This window comes from Thalia democratica, chromosome 8 (genome assembly GCF_965202585.1).
Source record: "Thalia democratica chromosome 8, ktThaDemo2.hap1.1, whole genome shotgun sequence".
Taxonomy (NCBI): domain Eukaryota; kingdom Metazoa; phylum Chordata; class Thaliacea; order Salpida; family Salpidae; genus Thalia; species Thalia democratica.
The window spans coordinates 55,418,642-55,434,547 of NC_139172.1; the positions used below are offsets into that span (position 1 = coordinate 55,418,642).

The window sequence follows — 15,906 nt, forward strand, 5'->3', positions numbered from 1 at the left end:
ACTGCAATTAACAACAACTTATAAACAATGAAACTAACATAATTTGAATTTAAAATTTGTTAACAATGTTTTAAGCACATAATATCTGTGTAGCAAATCTTCAAAAGCAAACTTGTCTATATGGTAACTTTTTGTGTCAAATCAAAATTTCATTACTTTACATGTAAAAATTGTTTAAAATTCCATGTTTTTTAGTGATTTTAGTTTAAATTCCAGATTTATTAAAAACTTCTCAAATTTCAGGTTATTCTAAATTTTGATAGTTTAAATTGTCAAATTCTAAGTTTTTCCAGGATTCCAGGTTTTTTGGCAACCCTGTATTCATGATCGTTTTAAAACCAATTTGAACTTTGAGTAGCTTCACGCAGTAGTTGTGGCATTACTTCAAAAAAATGCAGAAATCAACATGTTTAGTTTTTTTTTGTCTATAAAATTTAAATTAAGCCAAGATTTGTTAAGATCTTTAAAAGTTTTTTTTTTTTGAATATAATCATTATTTGAGGCAAAAAATTCAGCATGAGTGAAGTAGCCTGAGGCTAATTTTATGAGAAAATAGAATAAGTGTATCAAAAATTAAGTTAACAAATTAAAAAACTTCATTTATGATTGGATATCGAATTAATAAAAAAAGACTTAATAAAAATATGATTTTAGGTAAAAAAATAGAATGAGATTTTTGCAAAATAAATTTCTAAGTAGCCTGAGTTGACCTGAGTAAATGATATTTTGACAATTATTTCCAGATTTTCTAAATTTCTTCAAGACATTTAAAATGACAATTTTTTTTGTCCATTTTTAGTATAAAATTAAATTTAAGGTAAAACTAAATGTATTTCATAGAAAAAAATGTTGAAAAATTTTGTAAGGCTACTTTAAATGTGTTTTATAATAAATATAATTTTAAGTAATGCAATAAAAATATCTCTATATGATAGATTTTTGGAATATAATCTAGTTTTCATTATTTTTCATGTAATTTTGTACAGGTTTGCAAAATTTCTTGCAGTTTTAAAACATTACATGTTTTAGGGTATATTTTTAGTTAAAAAATAAGACAAAGGTATAAAACTGTGTTAAACAGTATAACAACATTGAAAAATATCTTAAACATTTTATAAAAAACCCTTTTGATGATCACAAAATAATTTTGTATAAACAATAAAATTTTTATTTCAAATTTAAATTTTACTACTTCACATGTAAAATTTGGGTAATTGAGTACAAAAATGTCCCCACGCATTTCATTTTGATATTCATTATTTTTTGTAATTGATATTCCATAACTTGCTTAATACCACGGTCAAATAAGCAGACTTTATTACTACCTGTATCCAATTCTCATCAACTCAGAATAGTAAAACATCATTTAATGTAATATCATTTTAGTTCAATTGTTGTTAATTTAATTATATTATTAAAAGACTAACAAGAATTTAAAAAAACTAACAAATTTAAGGTGATTAAGTTGCAAAGTATTGAAAAATATTTTCAAGAATATGTTAATTTTTAATTACTAACTGGTTTTTAGGTTTTATAAAATAAAAATACTTGTTTTAATATTAAACGGCATTTTTATCATTGAAACAGTTAGAAATTAGTCGCTTTAATGAAAATTTTGATAATCTTAACTTTAGCAGTTAAAATGTCATTGAAATTGAAATGATACCATGTTCTTTTAAAATAAAAGACACTAGCTTTACAAGTAGTAATAAATGGTATTTATTGACCCTGGAGTTAAGTAAATAATGAATATTAATACCAAATATAAATCATATTAAAATGAAATGCGTACCAAGTACTCTATAAACAAAATTTCTTAAAAGTTCCAGGTTTTTCCAAGTTTTTTTGTTCTAAGTTCTAGGTTTTTTCAAAAAAAAATTTCTATGTTTTTTGGCAACCCTGTTTGTATGAAATTTCAAGTTAAAAGGGTTTTTAAGCTGCCCTGGTGTGTGACAGCCTTATACTTAGCTAAAAATAAAGTTCTTGTTTTTAACCAGAACCGGTCTCTAATAAGAAGGTTTTAATCTAAAGAAGTACTTTTGCAAAGGAGTCTTTTATAACAGATACCAATAACTTAAAAAATAAAAATGAGCAAACTATAAATGTATGAACTTTGAGTACACACATAATACAGAAAAGGTAGATTCAGTTTGAAAAAATAAATATAATGTAAAGATACACAAATAAAAAAGTTACAGTTCAACTCAGTTAAAGTTGAACACCATCTTTTAAGATCACTGGTACAATTGTAGAAATAAAATAATAAATTCAGTTTAAAAATACGATAGAAAGTTTATTTAATGAGAAAAATAAGCATTCAAAACAACTTTTGATTGTTGGTTAAATAATTGACATGTAATAAGAAAAGGAATAGATAATAGAAATTCATTAGCGTCTTTTTGGATCACATTTTTCGAGATCACATTTTTGTTGAAAACAATTTTCTAGACAACATTTTTAAAGTGTTCTGTGATTGGCTTACTAAAAGGTTACTAAAGGTTAAAGTTAAATTTATTTTATAATTACAAACAAATATATGAAATGTAAGCAAGTTAAAATAAATATTACGATTTTCACGTTAATAAAAAAGTAAACAAAATAAAATTTAGATAACCAGCAAAAGATATTTTATTAGAAAAAATTACAAAAAAAAAATTAAAAATGAGAATAAAAAAAAAAAAACAAATAAATAAATTTGAATACACCTTTAGAAAAGAAAAAAAAATCAATAGAAAATATTGAAACATAAGTTTTATAAAAACTTGAAAAATATTTTAATAAAATAGTAACAAGTTTAAGAATAGTTATTAAAACTAAAATAAAAATTAAAACTAAAATAACAATAGTTATAAAAAATTATGTTAATGATATAAAAGTTTAAAACCATTCTTTTATAAGTTTAGGTAATAAACCAATTTATATCAATCTAAAAGTTTATTAACAGATAAAAGAAAATATAATCATATTAAAATTTTATGCCATTTAATTATAAAACTATATATATCTACATAATAAAAATTATTCGTGTAATGTATAGAAGTTATGTTTAAAAACGTAACGTGTATCATTTACTAATCGACCGTTTGAAACTTATCATCAAAAAACATTCATTTGGTTGTAATAAACAGTCTAGTACCAGTACAAATCTCACTGACTCATTTCTCAATATAAATAACTGAAACTTTGCAAAAATGTAAATAAGGGGTAAATCTTGAGACCGCTTCAATTTTATGCATCTAGCTTAAATATTTTTGAAGTTATGACCGCCTGAAATTTACCTTAAATAAACACAGTCGGTTGACTTTTAAAAAGACAACTTAGTACTGCTGGACCTCTAACTCATTTGATTGTTAATAAAAACATATTAAATTTTGCCAATATGTTCTCTTATGTTTTCACTTGGTTGAAATTAATTATCTCATTTCTAACATGTTCGGTTTTAAAAATATGATTTGACCAAATAAGTCAGCAAAATTGTTGTAAATTCCGTATAAAAACACGTTCATTTTATTAAAAACAAAACAACGTAGTACCAGTACAAATCTCACTGACTCATTTCTCAATATAAATAACTGAAACTTTGCAAAAATGTAATTAAGGGTTATATCTTTAGACCGCTTCAATTTTATGCATCTAGCTTAAATATTTTTGAAGTTATGACCGCCTGAAATTTACCTTAAATAAACACAGTCGGTTGACTTTTAAAAAGACAACTTAGTACTGCTGGACCTCTAACTCATTTGATTGTTAATAAAAACATATTAAATTTTGCCAATATGTTCTCTTATGTTTTCACTTGGTTGAAATTAATTATCTCATTTCTAACATGTTCGGTTTTAAAAATATGATTTGACCAAATAAGTCAGCAAAATTGTTTGTAAATTCCGTGTAAAAACACGTTCTTTCTATTAAAAACAAAACAATGTAGTACCAGTACAAATCTGACTGACTCATTTCTCAATATAAATAACTGAAACTTTGCAAATATGTAATTAAGGGTTATATCTTTAGACCGCTTCAATTTTATGCATCTAGCTTAAATATTTTTGAAGTTATGACCGCCTGAAATTTACCTTAAATAAACACAGTCGGTTGACTTTTAAAAAGACAACTTAGTACTGCTGGACCTCTAACTCATTTGATTGTCAATAAAAACATATTAAACTTTGCCAATATGTTCTCTTACGTTTTGACTTGGTTGAAATTAATTATCTCATTTCTAACATGTTCGGTTTTAAAAATATGATTTGACCAAATAAGTCAGCAAAATTGTTGTAAATTCCGTATAAAAACACGTTCATTTTATTAAAAACAAAACAACGTAGTACCAGTACAAATCTCACTGACTCATTTCTCAATATAAATAACTGAAACTTTGCAAAAATGTAATTAAGGGTTATATCTTTAGACCGCTTCAATTTTATGCATCTAGCTTAAATATTTTTGAAGTTATGACCGCCTGAAATTTACCTTAAATAAACACAGTCGGTTGACTTTTAAAAAGACAACTTAGTACTGCTGGACCTCTAACTCATTTGATTATCAATAAAAACATATTAAACTTTGCCAATATGTTCTCTTACGTTTTGACTTGGTTGAAATTAATTATCTTATTTCTAACATGTTCGGTTTTAAAAATATGATTTGACCAAATAAGTCAGAAAAATTGTTGTAAATTCCGTATAAAAACACGTTCATTTTAATAAAAACAAAACAACGTAGTACCAGTACAAATCTCACTGACTCATTTCTCAATATAAATAACTGAAACTTTGCAAAAATGTAAATAAGGGGTAAATCTTGAGACCGCTTCAATTTTCTGCATCTAGCTTAAATATTTTTGAAGTTATGACCGCCTGAAATTTACCTTAAATAAACACAGTCGGTTGACTTTTAAAAAGACAACTTAGTACTGCTGGACCTCTAACTCATTTGATTGTTAATAAAAACATATTAAATTTTGCCAATATGTTCTCTTATGTTTTCACTTGGTTGAAATTAATTATCTCATTTCTAACATGTTCGGTTTTAAAAATATGATTTGACCAAATAAGTCAGCAAAATTGTTGTAAATTCCGTATAAAAACACGTTCATTTTATTAAAAACAAAACAACGTAGTACCAGTACAAATCTCACTGACTCATTTCTCAATATAAATAACTGAAACTTTGCAAAATTGTAATTAAGGGGTAAATCTTTAGACCGCTTCAATTTTATGCATCTAGCTTAAATATTTTTGAAGTTATGACCGCCTGAAATTTACCTTAAATAAACACAGTCGGTTGACTTTTAAAAAGACAACTTAGTACTGCTGGACCTCTAACTCATTTGATTGTCAATAAAAACATATTAAACTTTGCCAATATGTTCTCTTACGTTTTGACTTGGTTGAAATTAATTATCTCATTTCTAACATGTTCGGTTTTAAAAAATATGATTTGACCAAATAAGTCAGCAAAATTGTTGTAAATTCCGTATAAAAACACGTTCTTTCTATTAAAAACAAAACAATGTAGTACCAGTACAAATCTCACTGACTCATTTCTCAATATAAATAACTGAAACTTTGCAAATATGTAATTAAGGGTTATATCTTTAGACCGCTTCAATTTTATGCATCTAGCTTAAATATTTTTGAAGTTATGACCGCCTGAAATTTACCTTAAATAAACACAGTCGGTTGACTTTTAAAAAGACAACTTAGTACTGCTGGACCTCTAACTCATTTGATTGTTAATAAAAACATATTAAATTTTGCCAATATGTTCTCTTATGTTTTGACTCGGTTGAAATTAATTATCTCATTTTTAACATGTTCGGTTTATAAAATATTATCATATAATATATTACCATACGAAAAATCATGTTAACACATGTTGATAACAGCTTTTTTTTTAATTTAGTTAATGGTATATAATTTATCTTTATCATAAGAAAAATATTTTATACGATATATAAAATACAATATAAAATAAGGAACATTATAAAAAGTTGCTATTTGTCAAAGAATATTACTAAAAATTGTTTATTTTTAAGTATTTTTTATGATTTTTATTTAAAAAACGAACAAAACATAAAGTTTAAAAGCTTTTTAACAACACGCTTAGTTGATTTATAACTCCTGAAATTTTCGAGTTATATTATAATTGCCTTTAGAACAATAAAAGAACAGTATTTCTAAGAAAAAAACAAAATATTGCAATCTTTCAAACAGCTTAATTAAAAATGGCATATTAAAAAAAAAAATATTACAACTTGTTTACTTATTAAATCAGTAAAAAAAAAGTTTAAAGACCATCCAAAAACTTTCTTAGTTGATCTATAACTCCTTGACATTTTCGAGCTACATTAAAATTGAATTTAGAACAACAAAAGAACAGTATTTCAAAAAATTATATATTAAATATTGCAATTTTTCAAAGAACATAACTAAAAATGGCTTATTTAAAAGAAATTATTATGATTTTTAACTTAATAACTGAGTAAAAAAGGTTTAAAAACCATTTTAAAACACGCTTAATTGACTTTTAACTCTTTGATTTTTTCTGAGCTTTGTTACAACTACCTTTAAAACATCAAAAGAACAGTATTTTAAGAACAATTTAAAAAGTTGCATTATGTCAAAGTAAATTATCAAACAATGCTTATTTTAGAGTAGTTTTTATGTTTTTTTTTTACTTAAAAAATGAGTAAAAAAGCTGTACAAACTGTTGAAAAACACGATTAGTTGAATCAAACTCTTTTGAACTTTTTGAGCTACTTAAAAATAACCTTTAGAACGATAAAAGGACAGAAATTTAAGAACAATATAAAAAATTGCAATACTTTAATGAAAGTTATATAAATGATTGACTATATAACATATGCTTAATTAATGATTTAATTTCCCTACACACATAGAACAAAAGAATGATTCAGTTTTCTTAAGCCTTCTGGATATTTTTAGACACCTATCATGGAACCATCTTCCACATTTTTCTTCTTCGCATCCCGTCTGTAAAAGCAGAAAAGTTAAAGAATATAAAATAAGAAATAATTTATTATTTTTACACAGTGTTTAAGCTAAACATACCCATACATCGTTTTTTCTCCTACAATGTCCAGTTTCTTCGACCAGTTTTTTTCCGCATATGTAACAACATTCACTAGGAGGCCCTTAATTGTTATATTTGCTTGTTATATTGTATAAATTTTTATATAATCTTTAAGATCTTTACGAACAAACCTCCTACTTCTAGAAGCTTGTTTGCTATATCCTTGCGAATAACATCAGATGGCTTAACCTTAATATGTCTCACCGCTTCATTTGCCGAACATGTTAGAAATGAGATAATTAATTTCAACCAAGTGAAAACATAAGAGAACATATTGGCAAAGTTTAATATGTTTTTATTGACAATCAAATGAGTTAGAGGTCCAGCAGTACTAAGTTGTCTTTTTAAAAGTCAACCGACTGTGTTTATTTAAGGTAAATTTCAGGCGGTCATAACTTCAAAAATATTTAAGCTAGATGCATAAAATTGAAGCGGTCTAAAGATATAACCCTTAATTACATATTTGCAAAGTTTCAGTTATTTATATTGAGAAATGAGTCAGTCAGATTTGTACTGGTACTACATTGTTTTGTTTTTAATAGAAAGAACGTGTTTTTACACGGAATTTACAAACAATTTTGCTGACTTATTTGGTCAAATCATATTTTTAAAACCGAACATGTTAGAAATGAGATAATTAATTTCAACCAAGTGAAAACATAAGAGAACATATTGGCAAAATTTAATATGTTTTTATTAACAATCAAATGAGTTAGAGGTCCAGCAGTACTAAGTTGTCTTTTTAAAAGTCAACCGACTGTGTTTATTTAAGGTAAATTTCAGGCGGTCATAACTTCAAAAATATTTAAGCTAGATGCATAAAATTGAAGCGGTCTAAAGATATAACCCTTAATTACATATTTGCAAAGTTTCAGTTATTTATATTGAGAAATGAGTCAGTCAGATTTGTACTGGTACTACATTGTTTTGTTTTTAATAGAAAGAACGTGTTTTTACACGGAATTTACAAACAATTTTGCTGACTTATTTGGTCAAATCATATTTTTAAAACCGAACATGTTAGAAATGAGATAATTAATTTCAACCAAGTGAAAACATAAGAGAACATATTGGCAAAGTTTAATATGTTTTTATTGACAATCAAATGAGTTAGAGGTCCAGCAGTACTAAGTTGTCTTTTTAAAAGTTAACCGACTGTGTTTATTTAAGGTAAATTTCAGGCGGTCATAACTTCAAAAATATTTAAGCTAGATGCATAAAATTGAAGCGGTCTCAAGATTTACCCCTTATTTACATTTTTGCAAAGTTTCAGTTATTTATATTGAGAAATGAGTCAGTGAGATTTGTACTGGTACTAGACTGTTTATTACAACCAAATGAATGTTTTTTGATGATAAGTTTCAAACGGTCGATTAGTAAATGATACACGTTACGTTTTTAAACATAACTTCTATACATTACACGAATAATTTTTATTATGTAGATATATATAGTTTTATAATTAAATGGCATAAAATTTTAATATGATTATATTTTCTTTTATCTGTTAATAAACTTTTAGATTGATATAAATTGGTTTATTACCTAAACTTATAAAAGAATGGTTTTAAACTTTTATATCATTAACATAATTTTTTATAACTATTGTTATTTTAGTTTTAATTTTTATTTTAGTTTTAATAACTATTCTTAAACTTGTTACTATTTTATTAAAATATTTTTCAAGTTTTTATAAAACTTATGTTTCAATATTTTCTATTGATTTTTTTTCTTTTCTAAAGGTGTATTCAAATTTATTTATTTGTTTTTTTTTTTTTATTCTCATTTTTAATTTTTTTTTTGTAATTTTTTCTAATAAAATATCTTTTGCTGGTTATCTAAATTTTATTTTGTTTACTTTTTTATTAACGTGAAAATCGTAATATTTATTTTAACTTGCTTACATTTCATATATTTGTTTGTAATTATAAAATAAATTTAACTTTAACCTTTAGTAACCTTTTAGTAAGCCAATCACAGAACACTTTAAAAATGTTGTCTAGAAAATTGTTTTCAACAAAAATGTGATCTCGAAAAATGTGATCCAAAAAGACGCTAATATAGAAATTCAGTACAAAAAGTACAAAAAAACAAAGAATTTAGTTTCAAACAGAAAATATAAATAATTAGTGCATAACTTGCTGACCAAAATGTGTAATTAGTAAAGTTGAGAGCATTTACATTTTTCTTTTACATTGTGTTTTAGTAAAACTTTTCAAGCTAATATACAACCACTAGTCAAACAAAAAGAACTTAAATCATTCAAAACTTATGAATGCATGTTGTTGGACTATAGTTTGCGAAAACTTTTACATTTATGCTTCTTTAAAATAGAAAATACTTAAATTTAGTTGTAAGCTGTAAAAAGAACAAAGTTTGGCTGTTTATGAAATTAACTTGAATTTCGTGGTCAAGGTTATTACCCTAAAAAGGTAACTGCCAGTTTCTAAAACGTTCTATACAAAAACCTGTGTGAGTTAAAATTTTGAAATTTTGTTAGTTCTTTTATTTTAACATACATATACTATATAGAAACTTAATAAATGAAACTTCTTTTAATGTAAATAATTTTATTTAGATAAAAATTCAAAACAGTGACGTCTAATCTTCTTATCAAAAGTTGAGAACTGTTGAGAAAAGTTGAGTTGAGAATAGTTTGCTTAAAAGCAAAAGTCATAACTCACAATGTATAAGTAGTTGTGAAATAAATAATAAATCTAGGCAACTAAAGGGTACCCGCAGTCTGTTTTTAGTTTTAGTCAGTAATACACTGCGCTTTCAGTTGAAAAAATACAAGCTAGAGAAAGGTGCTCAAAATTCAAATAATTAGAAATTAACAAAAAAACAGAAATAAGAAGCAAATAGCTATACACAAGAGTTTTAAATATTGTGTTTAGTTTTTACTAATTTTTTATCTGTTATGGTGATGTTTACTATTACTAATATTATAGTAATATTACTATAAGTCATATGTAAGTGTTCTAAATTATCACTTACATACACAAAATTGTTTCAAATTCGAAATAGGATACAATTAAATAATTTTTTGTATATGTGCCAACCACTAGGTTTTAATTTGCAGTTTGGTAAATACCAAGAATGATGTTTCACCAATATCAACCTGAAATTGTATTATATTCAATGTGTTTTTTAAGCATGATTTAAGGCAAAGTAATAAACAAAATTAAACATATTTATCTTAAACCAATAAAACTTAAATGTTTAATCGCTTTTAATTTACAGTGTTAAATGATTATTTCAATACAAGAATTTATGTTGACTATCAATATCAAGCTGAAATTATAATACACTTGATGTCTTATATAATCATAATTTTTGGATAAAAATTTATCTTTTGTAAATACATGAATAGATTTAATCTATATATCAAAAACTAATAAACTAAAGTATTTAATTGCTTTTATTTTAAAATTTATTATAATTAATTATTACAATTAGTTTATATCAATTCAATAAATTATATTGATTATAAACTATAATATTAGTAGTTACCTAGCTAGGATGATGTTGAACTAATATTAAGCTGAAATTATACTTGATATATTTTCGATCATAATTAAAGTGTATAAAAATTTATATTTTGTAGTACAAAATAAAAAAAATCCTAAGGAATTTTTAGTTAGATTACCTTACACTATTACATGATAATTCAGGCTGCATTGTGTTCATAACTTATTTGTTGTGTAAAATATTTTTTGAATACAAGCACTCTGTTTTGTCACATCATCACATGTGGAAAGTAAACTATTAATTTAGATTTTAGCGTATTAAAAACAATTTTGTTACATCAAATATAACATATTGGTAATATTTCCTGAATTATTAATGATTTTGACCAATATCAAGCTGAAATTAGCCTTCTAACCACCCCTATCTTATGGCCATCTTAAGAGAAAAACGCTTTTTCAATATCAAAACTTTTTCAAAGGAGAATTTATAGTTACATATTACATTTTGATATTGATATTCAAATTCATATTCAAATTATTTATATACCAATCATAAATTTAAAATTAAAGTTTACATATTAGTATAATATATTTTATATTACATTAACATGTAAAAGAATGTACAGTTTAAAGTTCTTATTTTAAAAATTAAATTGCCCGTAATTTTTACAACATATTTCAATTCTGTCACTTTAAATAGAACGAAAGTTAAGTTTTTTTATCTAATTAATTATACTAAAATGTTGCAATTTAAACAAAATATACTAATAACATAATAATTATATACAAAAAGAATATACAATTTTATGTAACTAATAAATATTTAATTGCAAATGTTTTATAATCGTATTGCTATTAACATACTGCAATAAAACTCAATATTGCACTTTAAGTTAATACGAAACGAACAATATAATATTATTATACAACGCATATTAAACATACATTTTAAATTTGATAAGCAAATAACGTAAATTAGTTTACGTCAAATTGTTATTTTGAAAACATTTTTTAATATCAATAATGACTTGTTATAATAAATATAAATTTAATTCAATTTTTTTAATTTTGTTGACTAGATATTTTAGCATATGTTTTATGATATATTGCAATTAAAAAATATTTATACAAGGTTGCCACTTTACCTAGAAAAACCTAGAATTCGACAATTTAGGCAAAAATAATTTGGAAAAACCTGGAATTTTTAACAATTTCAGTAGCAAAATTTCGGTTTGACACGAAAAATATATCATATAAATATGATTTTTTGACATCATCAAAAAAAAATTTTATTAAAAAACACATTTAAAGTAGTTAACAATATCTTTTCAAAATTTTTGTACTATTTAACACAGTTTCTTATAAAAAAATTGACTTAGAACTAAAAATAGACCCAACAATGTGTACTTTTAAAAACCTGGAAGAAATTTGGAAAATCTGGAAATTTTTTTTTCAAACGAGTTGCAACCCTGTTTATATAAAGCAGTTTAAATGAGTATATTTTATTAAATATACATATAATATAAGTTAGTTTATATTTATTATCTATTTGTGAACAACTTTTAAAATCAATAATGCCATATTTTAATTAATAATTATAAATTCGGTGTAAAACATGAAATTTAAAAAAAACTTTAAAAGATAAATATTTTATAAAAAATTTGAAATCTTTTTGTTTTACTTAGTTTATTAGTAGTGATCACATTAAAAAACACTTGAAATTATCTGAAACATCAACAACAAAAATTTTGATAATATTAACTGTTTTTATAAATGTGGTCATGTTTAAAGAACTTGAACAAAATATAGTTTGCTTAAAACATAGTGTACTAAAAGTTAAGAATTATGTGAATTAAATTGTATAATACGTAAATATATAATGACCGTAAATGTACCAGATTGAATCATACATTGAATAATGTTGTTTAAGTTTCATTTAAGTAATCTTCATCATGTGAAGACTTTTATGAACTTAATTTTAAAAAACATAATTTAAGCTTTATTTTTTAGATAGTATTAATTGTACTTTGTATATGTTATCCCCTTTAATATACTTCAATAAAATATAGTTTGTTAAAGTATATTGTACCAAAGGTTGACGGTTTATATTTTATATGAATAGTTTAGCCTAATGCCTTCTTGCATGTTTATATTAAAAAAAAACTACATAACTTTTTCCACTGATGATTTCGTTTGATTGAGTTCAAACGTGAAAAACTTTGTTTTCTTGATAAAATTAGAAAAGTTGTACTGAGTTTTTAATTGGAAGTTGTTTTTAATTTTTGATTTGTTATTTTCATGGTAAGTTGTTCATTAAGGTGTACCCCAGGTAAAATTTAAATTTATTTTTATCTTTTATACATATTAACATTATATTATAAATAAATTAATATTGAACAGAAATATTTTAATTAAATCAATTATATAATGTATTATGCAGCTAAAGTTTTAATGTATTTCTCTAAAACTATAAATTTAAATCGCATTACATAAAAATAGTAAAATTTTAATAACTTAAAGAAAAATTCAATTAAATGCATTTCATAGATACTTTAATTTGTATATTTCTTTTATACATATTAATATTATATTATAAGCAAATTAAATTTAAACTGTATAATATAAATTGCAGTATTTTAATTTAATTTTACGTTTTAATGTTGCATGCCGCTAAAGTTTTAATATTTATAAATTAAACTGAGATATTTAATTTTCGTTATATTATAGTCATTAAAATGCAATATTTTAAAAACTATTAATGCAATTAAATGTTTAATAAATAATTTTTTTTTTTTTAATTTATTTTGCATATTATTATAATGTATAATAATTACAATTATATAAAAATTATTATATATTTTATTTATTATAATAGTTTTTTTTTAATTTATATATAATTTATTATTAATTATATATTATTATATAATTTATAATAATAACTATTATAATAATTACAGTTATATAATAATTATTTTATATTACAAAAGATATCCGTCGTGCAAGGCTCAATAATCAAAAGGTTCTTTGTATCGTTTAACACGTCTTAGGACCAAAAATTTTGTGCGTTTTTTTTTTGTCGTTTGATAAACTACATTATTAAATTTTCATCTTCAATTTAGGCCCTGGTAAAGATACAATTTGAATATAAGTTCGTAAACATGGATATAAATATCAAAATTATGTAAACAATATAAAAAGGGAATTTTACCTAACCTGAAACCCACTGCGCTTCTACTTTACTTTCCATAAATCTATATAAAAAAGAATATTGCAATATTTAAGTGGCTTGATAGAAAAATTAGCAGTTGCAATCAAAATAAAAAATTCTAACTTATTTTAAATTAACATTTTATAAAAATAAGTTTTAAAAACTCGAAAGAAAAGTAACTGCTAACAAAATAAATAACAACTGTGAACAGCTGCAAACACGTCAGCGCAGAACAACGTCATTTCTAAAAAAAACAACTGCAGCTGTTGAAACGCTCATATATAATTCAACACTGAACGGCAAAGTTTCACAACAAAATGCTTAAGCTCGTTATTTTTATCAGTTCGTTGCTTGTTGCTCATGTTAGCTGCCAGTCGTGTCAATTAAAACTCGAATGTGGCAGCGAGCAACATGAGAACGACCCTGGTAACGTTTTGAGCAGGGGAAAACAGGGTCCAAAAGGCGAGAAGGGTGAATTGGGCCCTCAAGGGCGCGAAGGAGCGAATAACAGCGAAATTTTGATAAGATATGAGGAAAGATTGGATTATTTGGAAAACTTGGTGCAAAATCAGACTCATAAACTGGACCAATTGGCTGAAAAGTTTGAAGCAAAAATAGTTGAATTTGAAGACAAAGTAAAAAATCTCTCTAAAGAAGAAATACCTTAAGTTAAAGGTTAATATTTGATTATTAGACCTTTTTAAATATTTTAAACTAGTTTTTTTTTTCAATTCGATAACTAAATAAATCTAATAGTTCTGTATTGATCGACAAAAATTTAACTTACTTTTGGATATTTTTATTTAACAAGACTGCTTCAATAAATTAAACATACTTCTATTTATTTTACTGCCTGTCATAAAAGGCAACTTTACATTCTTTTTAAACGTTTCATAGCTATTCAACTCTGACTTAAACTGAAAGCTCAGTAAATTTTATGATGCGATATAGTTAGCAATAAAGAATTCAACAAAGTTATAAGGTTTTACGTTAACATGCCAAACGAATTTATACTTGTCAATATTAAAAGCTGGCAAAAGTAAAGAATTTGTGTAAAATTGACAAGATTTTCTTGTCCTAATGAACATTTTTTACTTAAAAAAAAAATTTAGAAAATAATAACTAATTACTAACTATTCAATTACAGAAGTCACCTACAAACTAGTACGTGAAAAGATGTCGTGGTATAATGCAGAAGCATACTGTGTGAACTACTTTAATGGACATCTTGCATTCGATGAAATTGACACTAATCAACAGAGAATGTAAGTACTTAAAATTTTATAAACAAAAACTGCATATTGAGTACCTTTTTTAGCTAAAAATACCTATAAAAAGTTTACCAAGCTTTACGTTTAAATTGATTAATACTCACTTAAAATATTAAGCTTAAAGTCTAATTTTCACATTTGGATTTTATTCGACTTCACAAAAAAATAAAACTGTAGCTGTTCATACTTTATATTTATAAATAATTAATTAATTAAAAAAATTGCGGTAGTAGTTATTTGAAATTAAATGGTACTGAAATGAAACAGTTAAAAACTTTATTATCTTTTACAAAAAACAGAGATCTTTGCGAAAAAGTTAATTGGGATGACGAAGCCTGGATTGGGTTGAAAAAATCCTCAGGTTTATGGTATAGAAGCGACGGAATTTCAGTAAGTTCCAATTTTGAGTACTCATGGTACCCAAGCTATCCCTTAAACAAATATGAATACGATTACATGCTGATATTTTGTGGTGAAAATAGCGAACGTGGCAAGATAGTCGATTACAGAAACGATTATGAAATTTATTTTATCTGTCAGTACTAGATACTCTTAGAGCATTATTCAAACTTACGATAAGTAAAGTAAATTTTATATTTGCTTGCATTCTACATTTAACTGATGCTTTTTTGATATGACTTACTGTAAATTTTAAACATAAATTATTTATACGTCCGAACCTGACTACCTATACTTTTTTATTTTTCAGTGGATCATCTGGTAAAACTAAGTTTCGCTCGATGAGCTCGTCATTTTTTATTTTAAACTTAAAAAGTTCTTTTTTAATTTAATAGATATGTCAAATACAAGTTTTAAATAACAAAAAAAAAAATAAAAAAAGATTAAATTCTGTTGAATTGAC

At 24.3% G+C, this 15,906-nt stretch overlaps 1 protein-coding gene across 1 annotated transcript; it reads left to right on the forward strand.

The window, feature by feature from the left end:
- Positions 1-14,215: 14,215 nt before the first annotated feature.
- LOC145843322 (uncharacterized) lies at positions 14,216-15,590 on the forward strand. The gene is made up of 3 exons (XM_082950784.1): positions 14,216-14,448; positions 14,921-15,038; positions 15,344-15,590. Exons 2-3 carry the CDS (start codon positions 14,950-14,952, stop codon positions 15,588-15,590), a joined length of 336 nt encoding a protein of 111 aa, XP_082806910.1. The 5' UTR covers positions 14,216-14,448; positions 14,921-14,949.
- Positions 15,591-15,906: the final 316 nt, after the last annotated feature.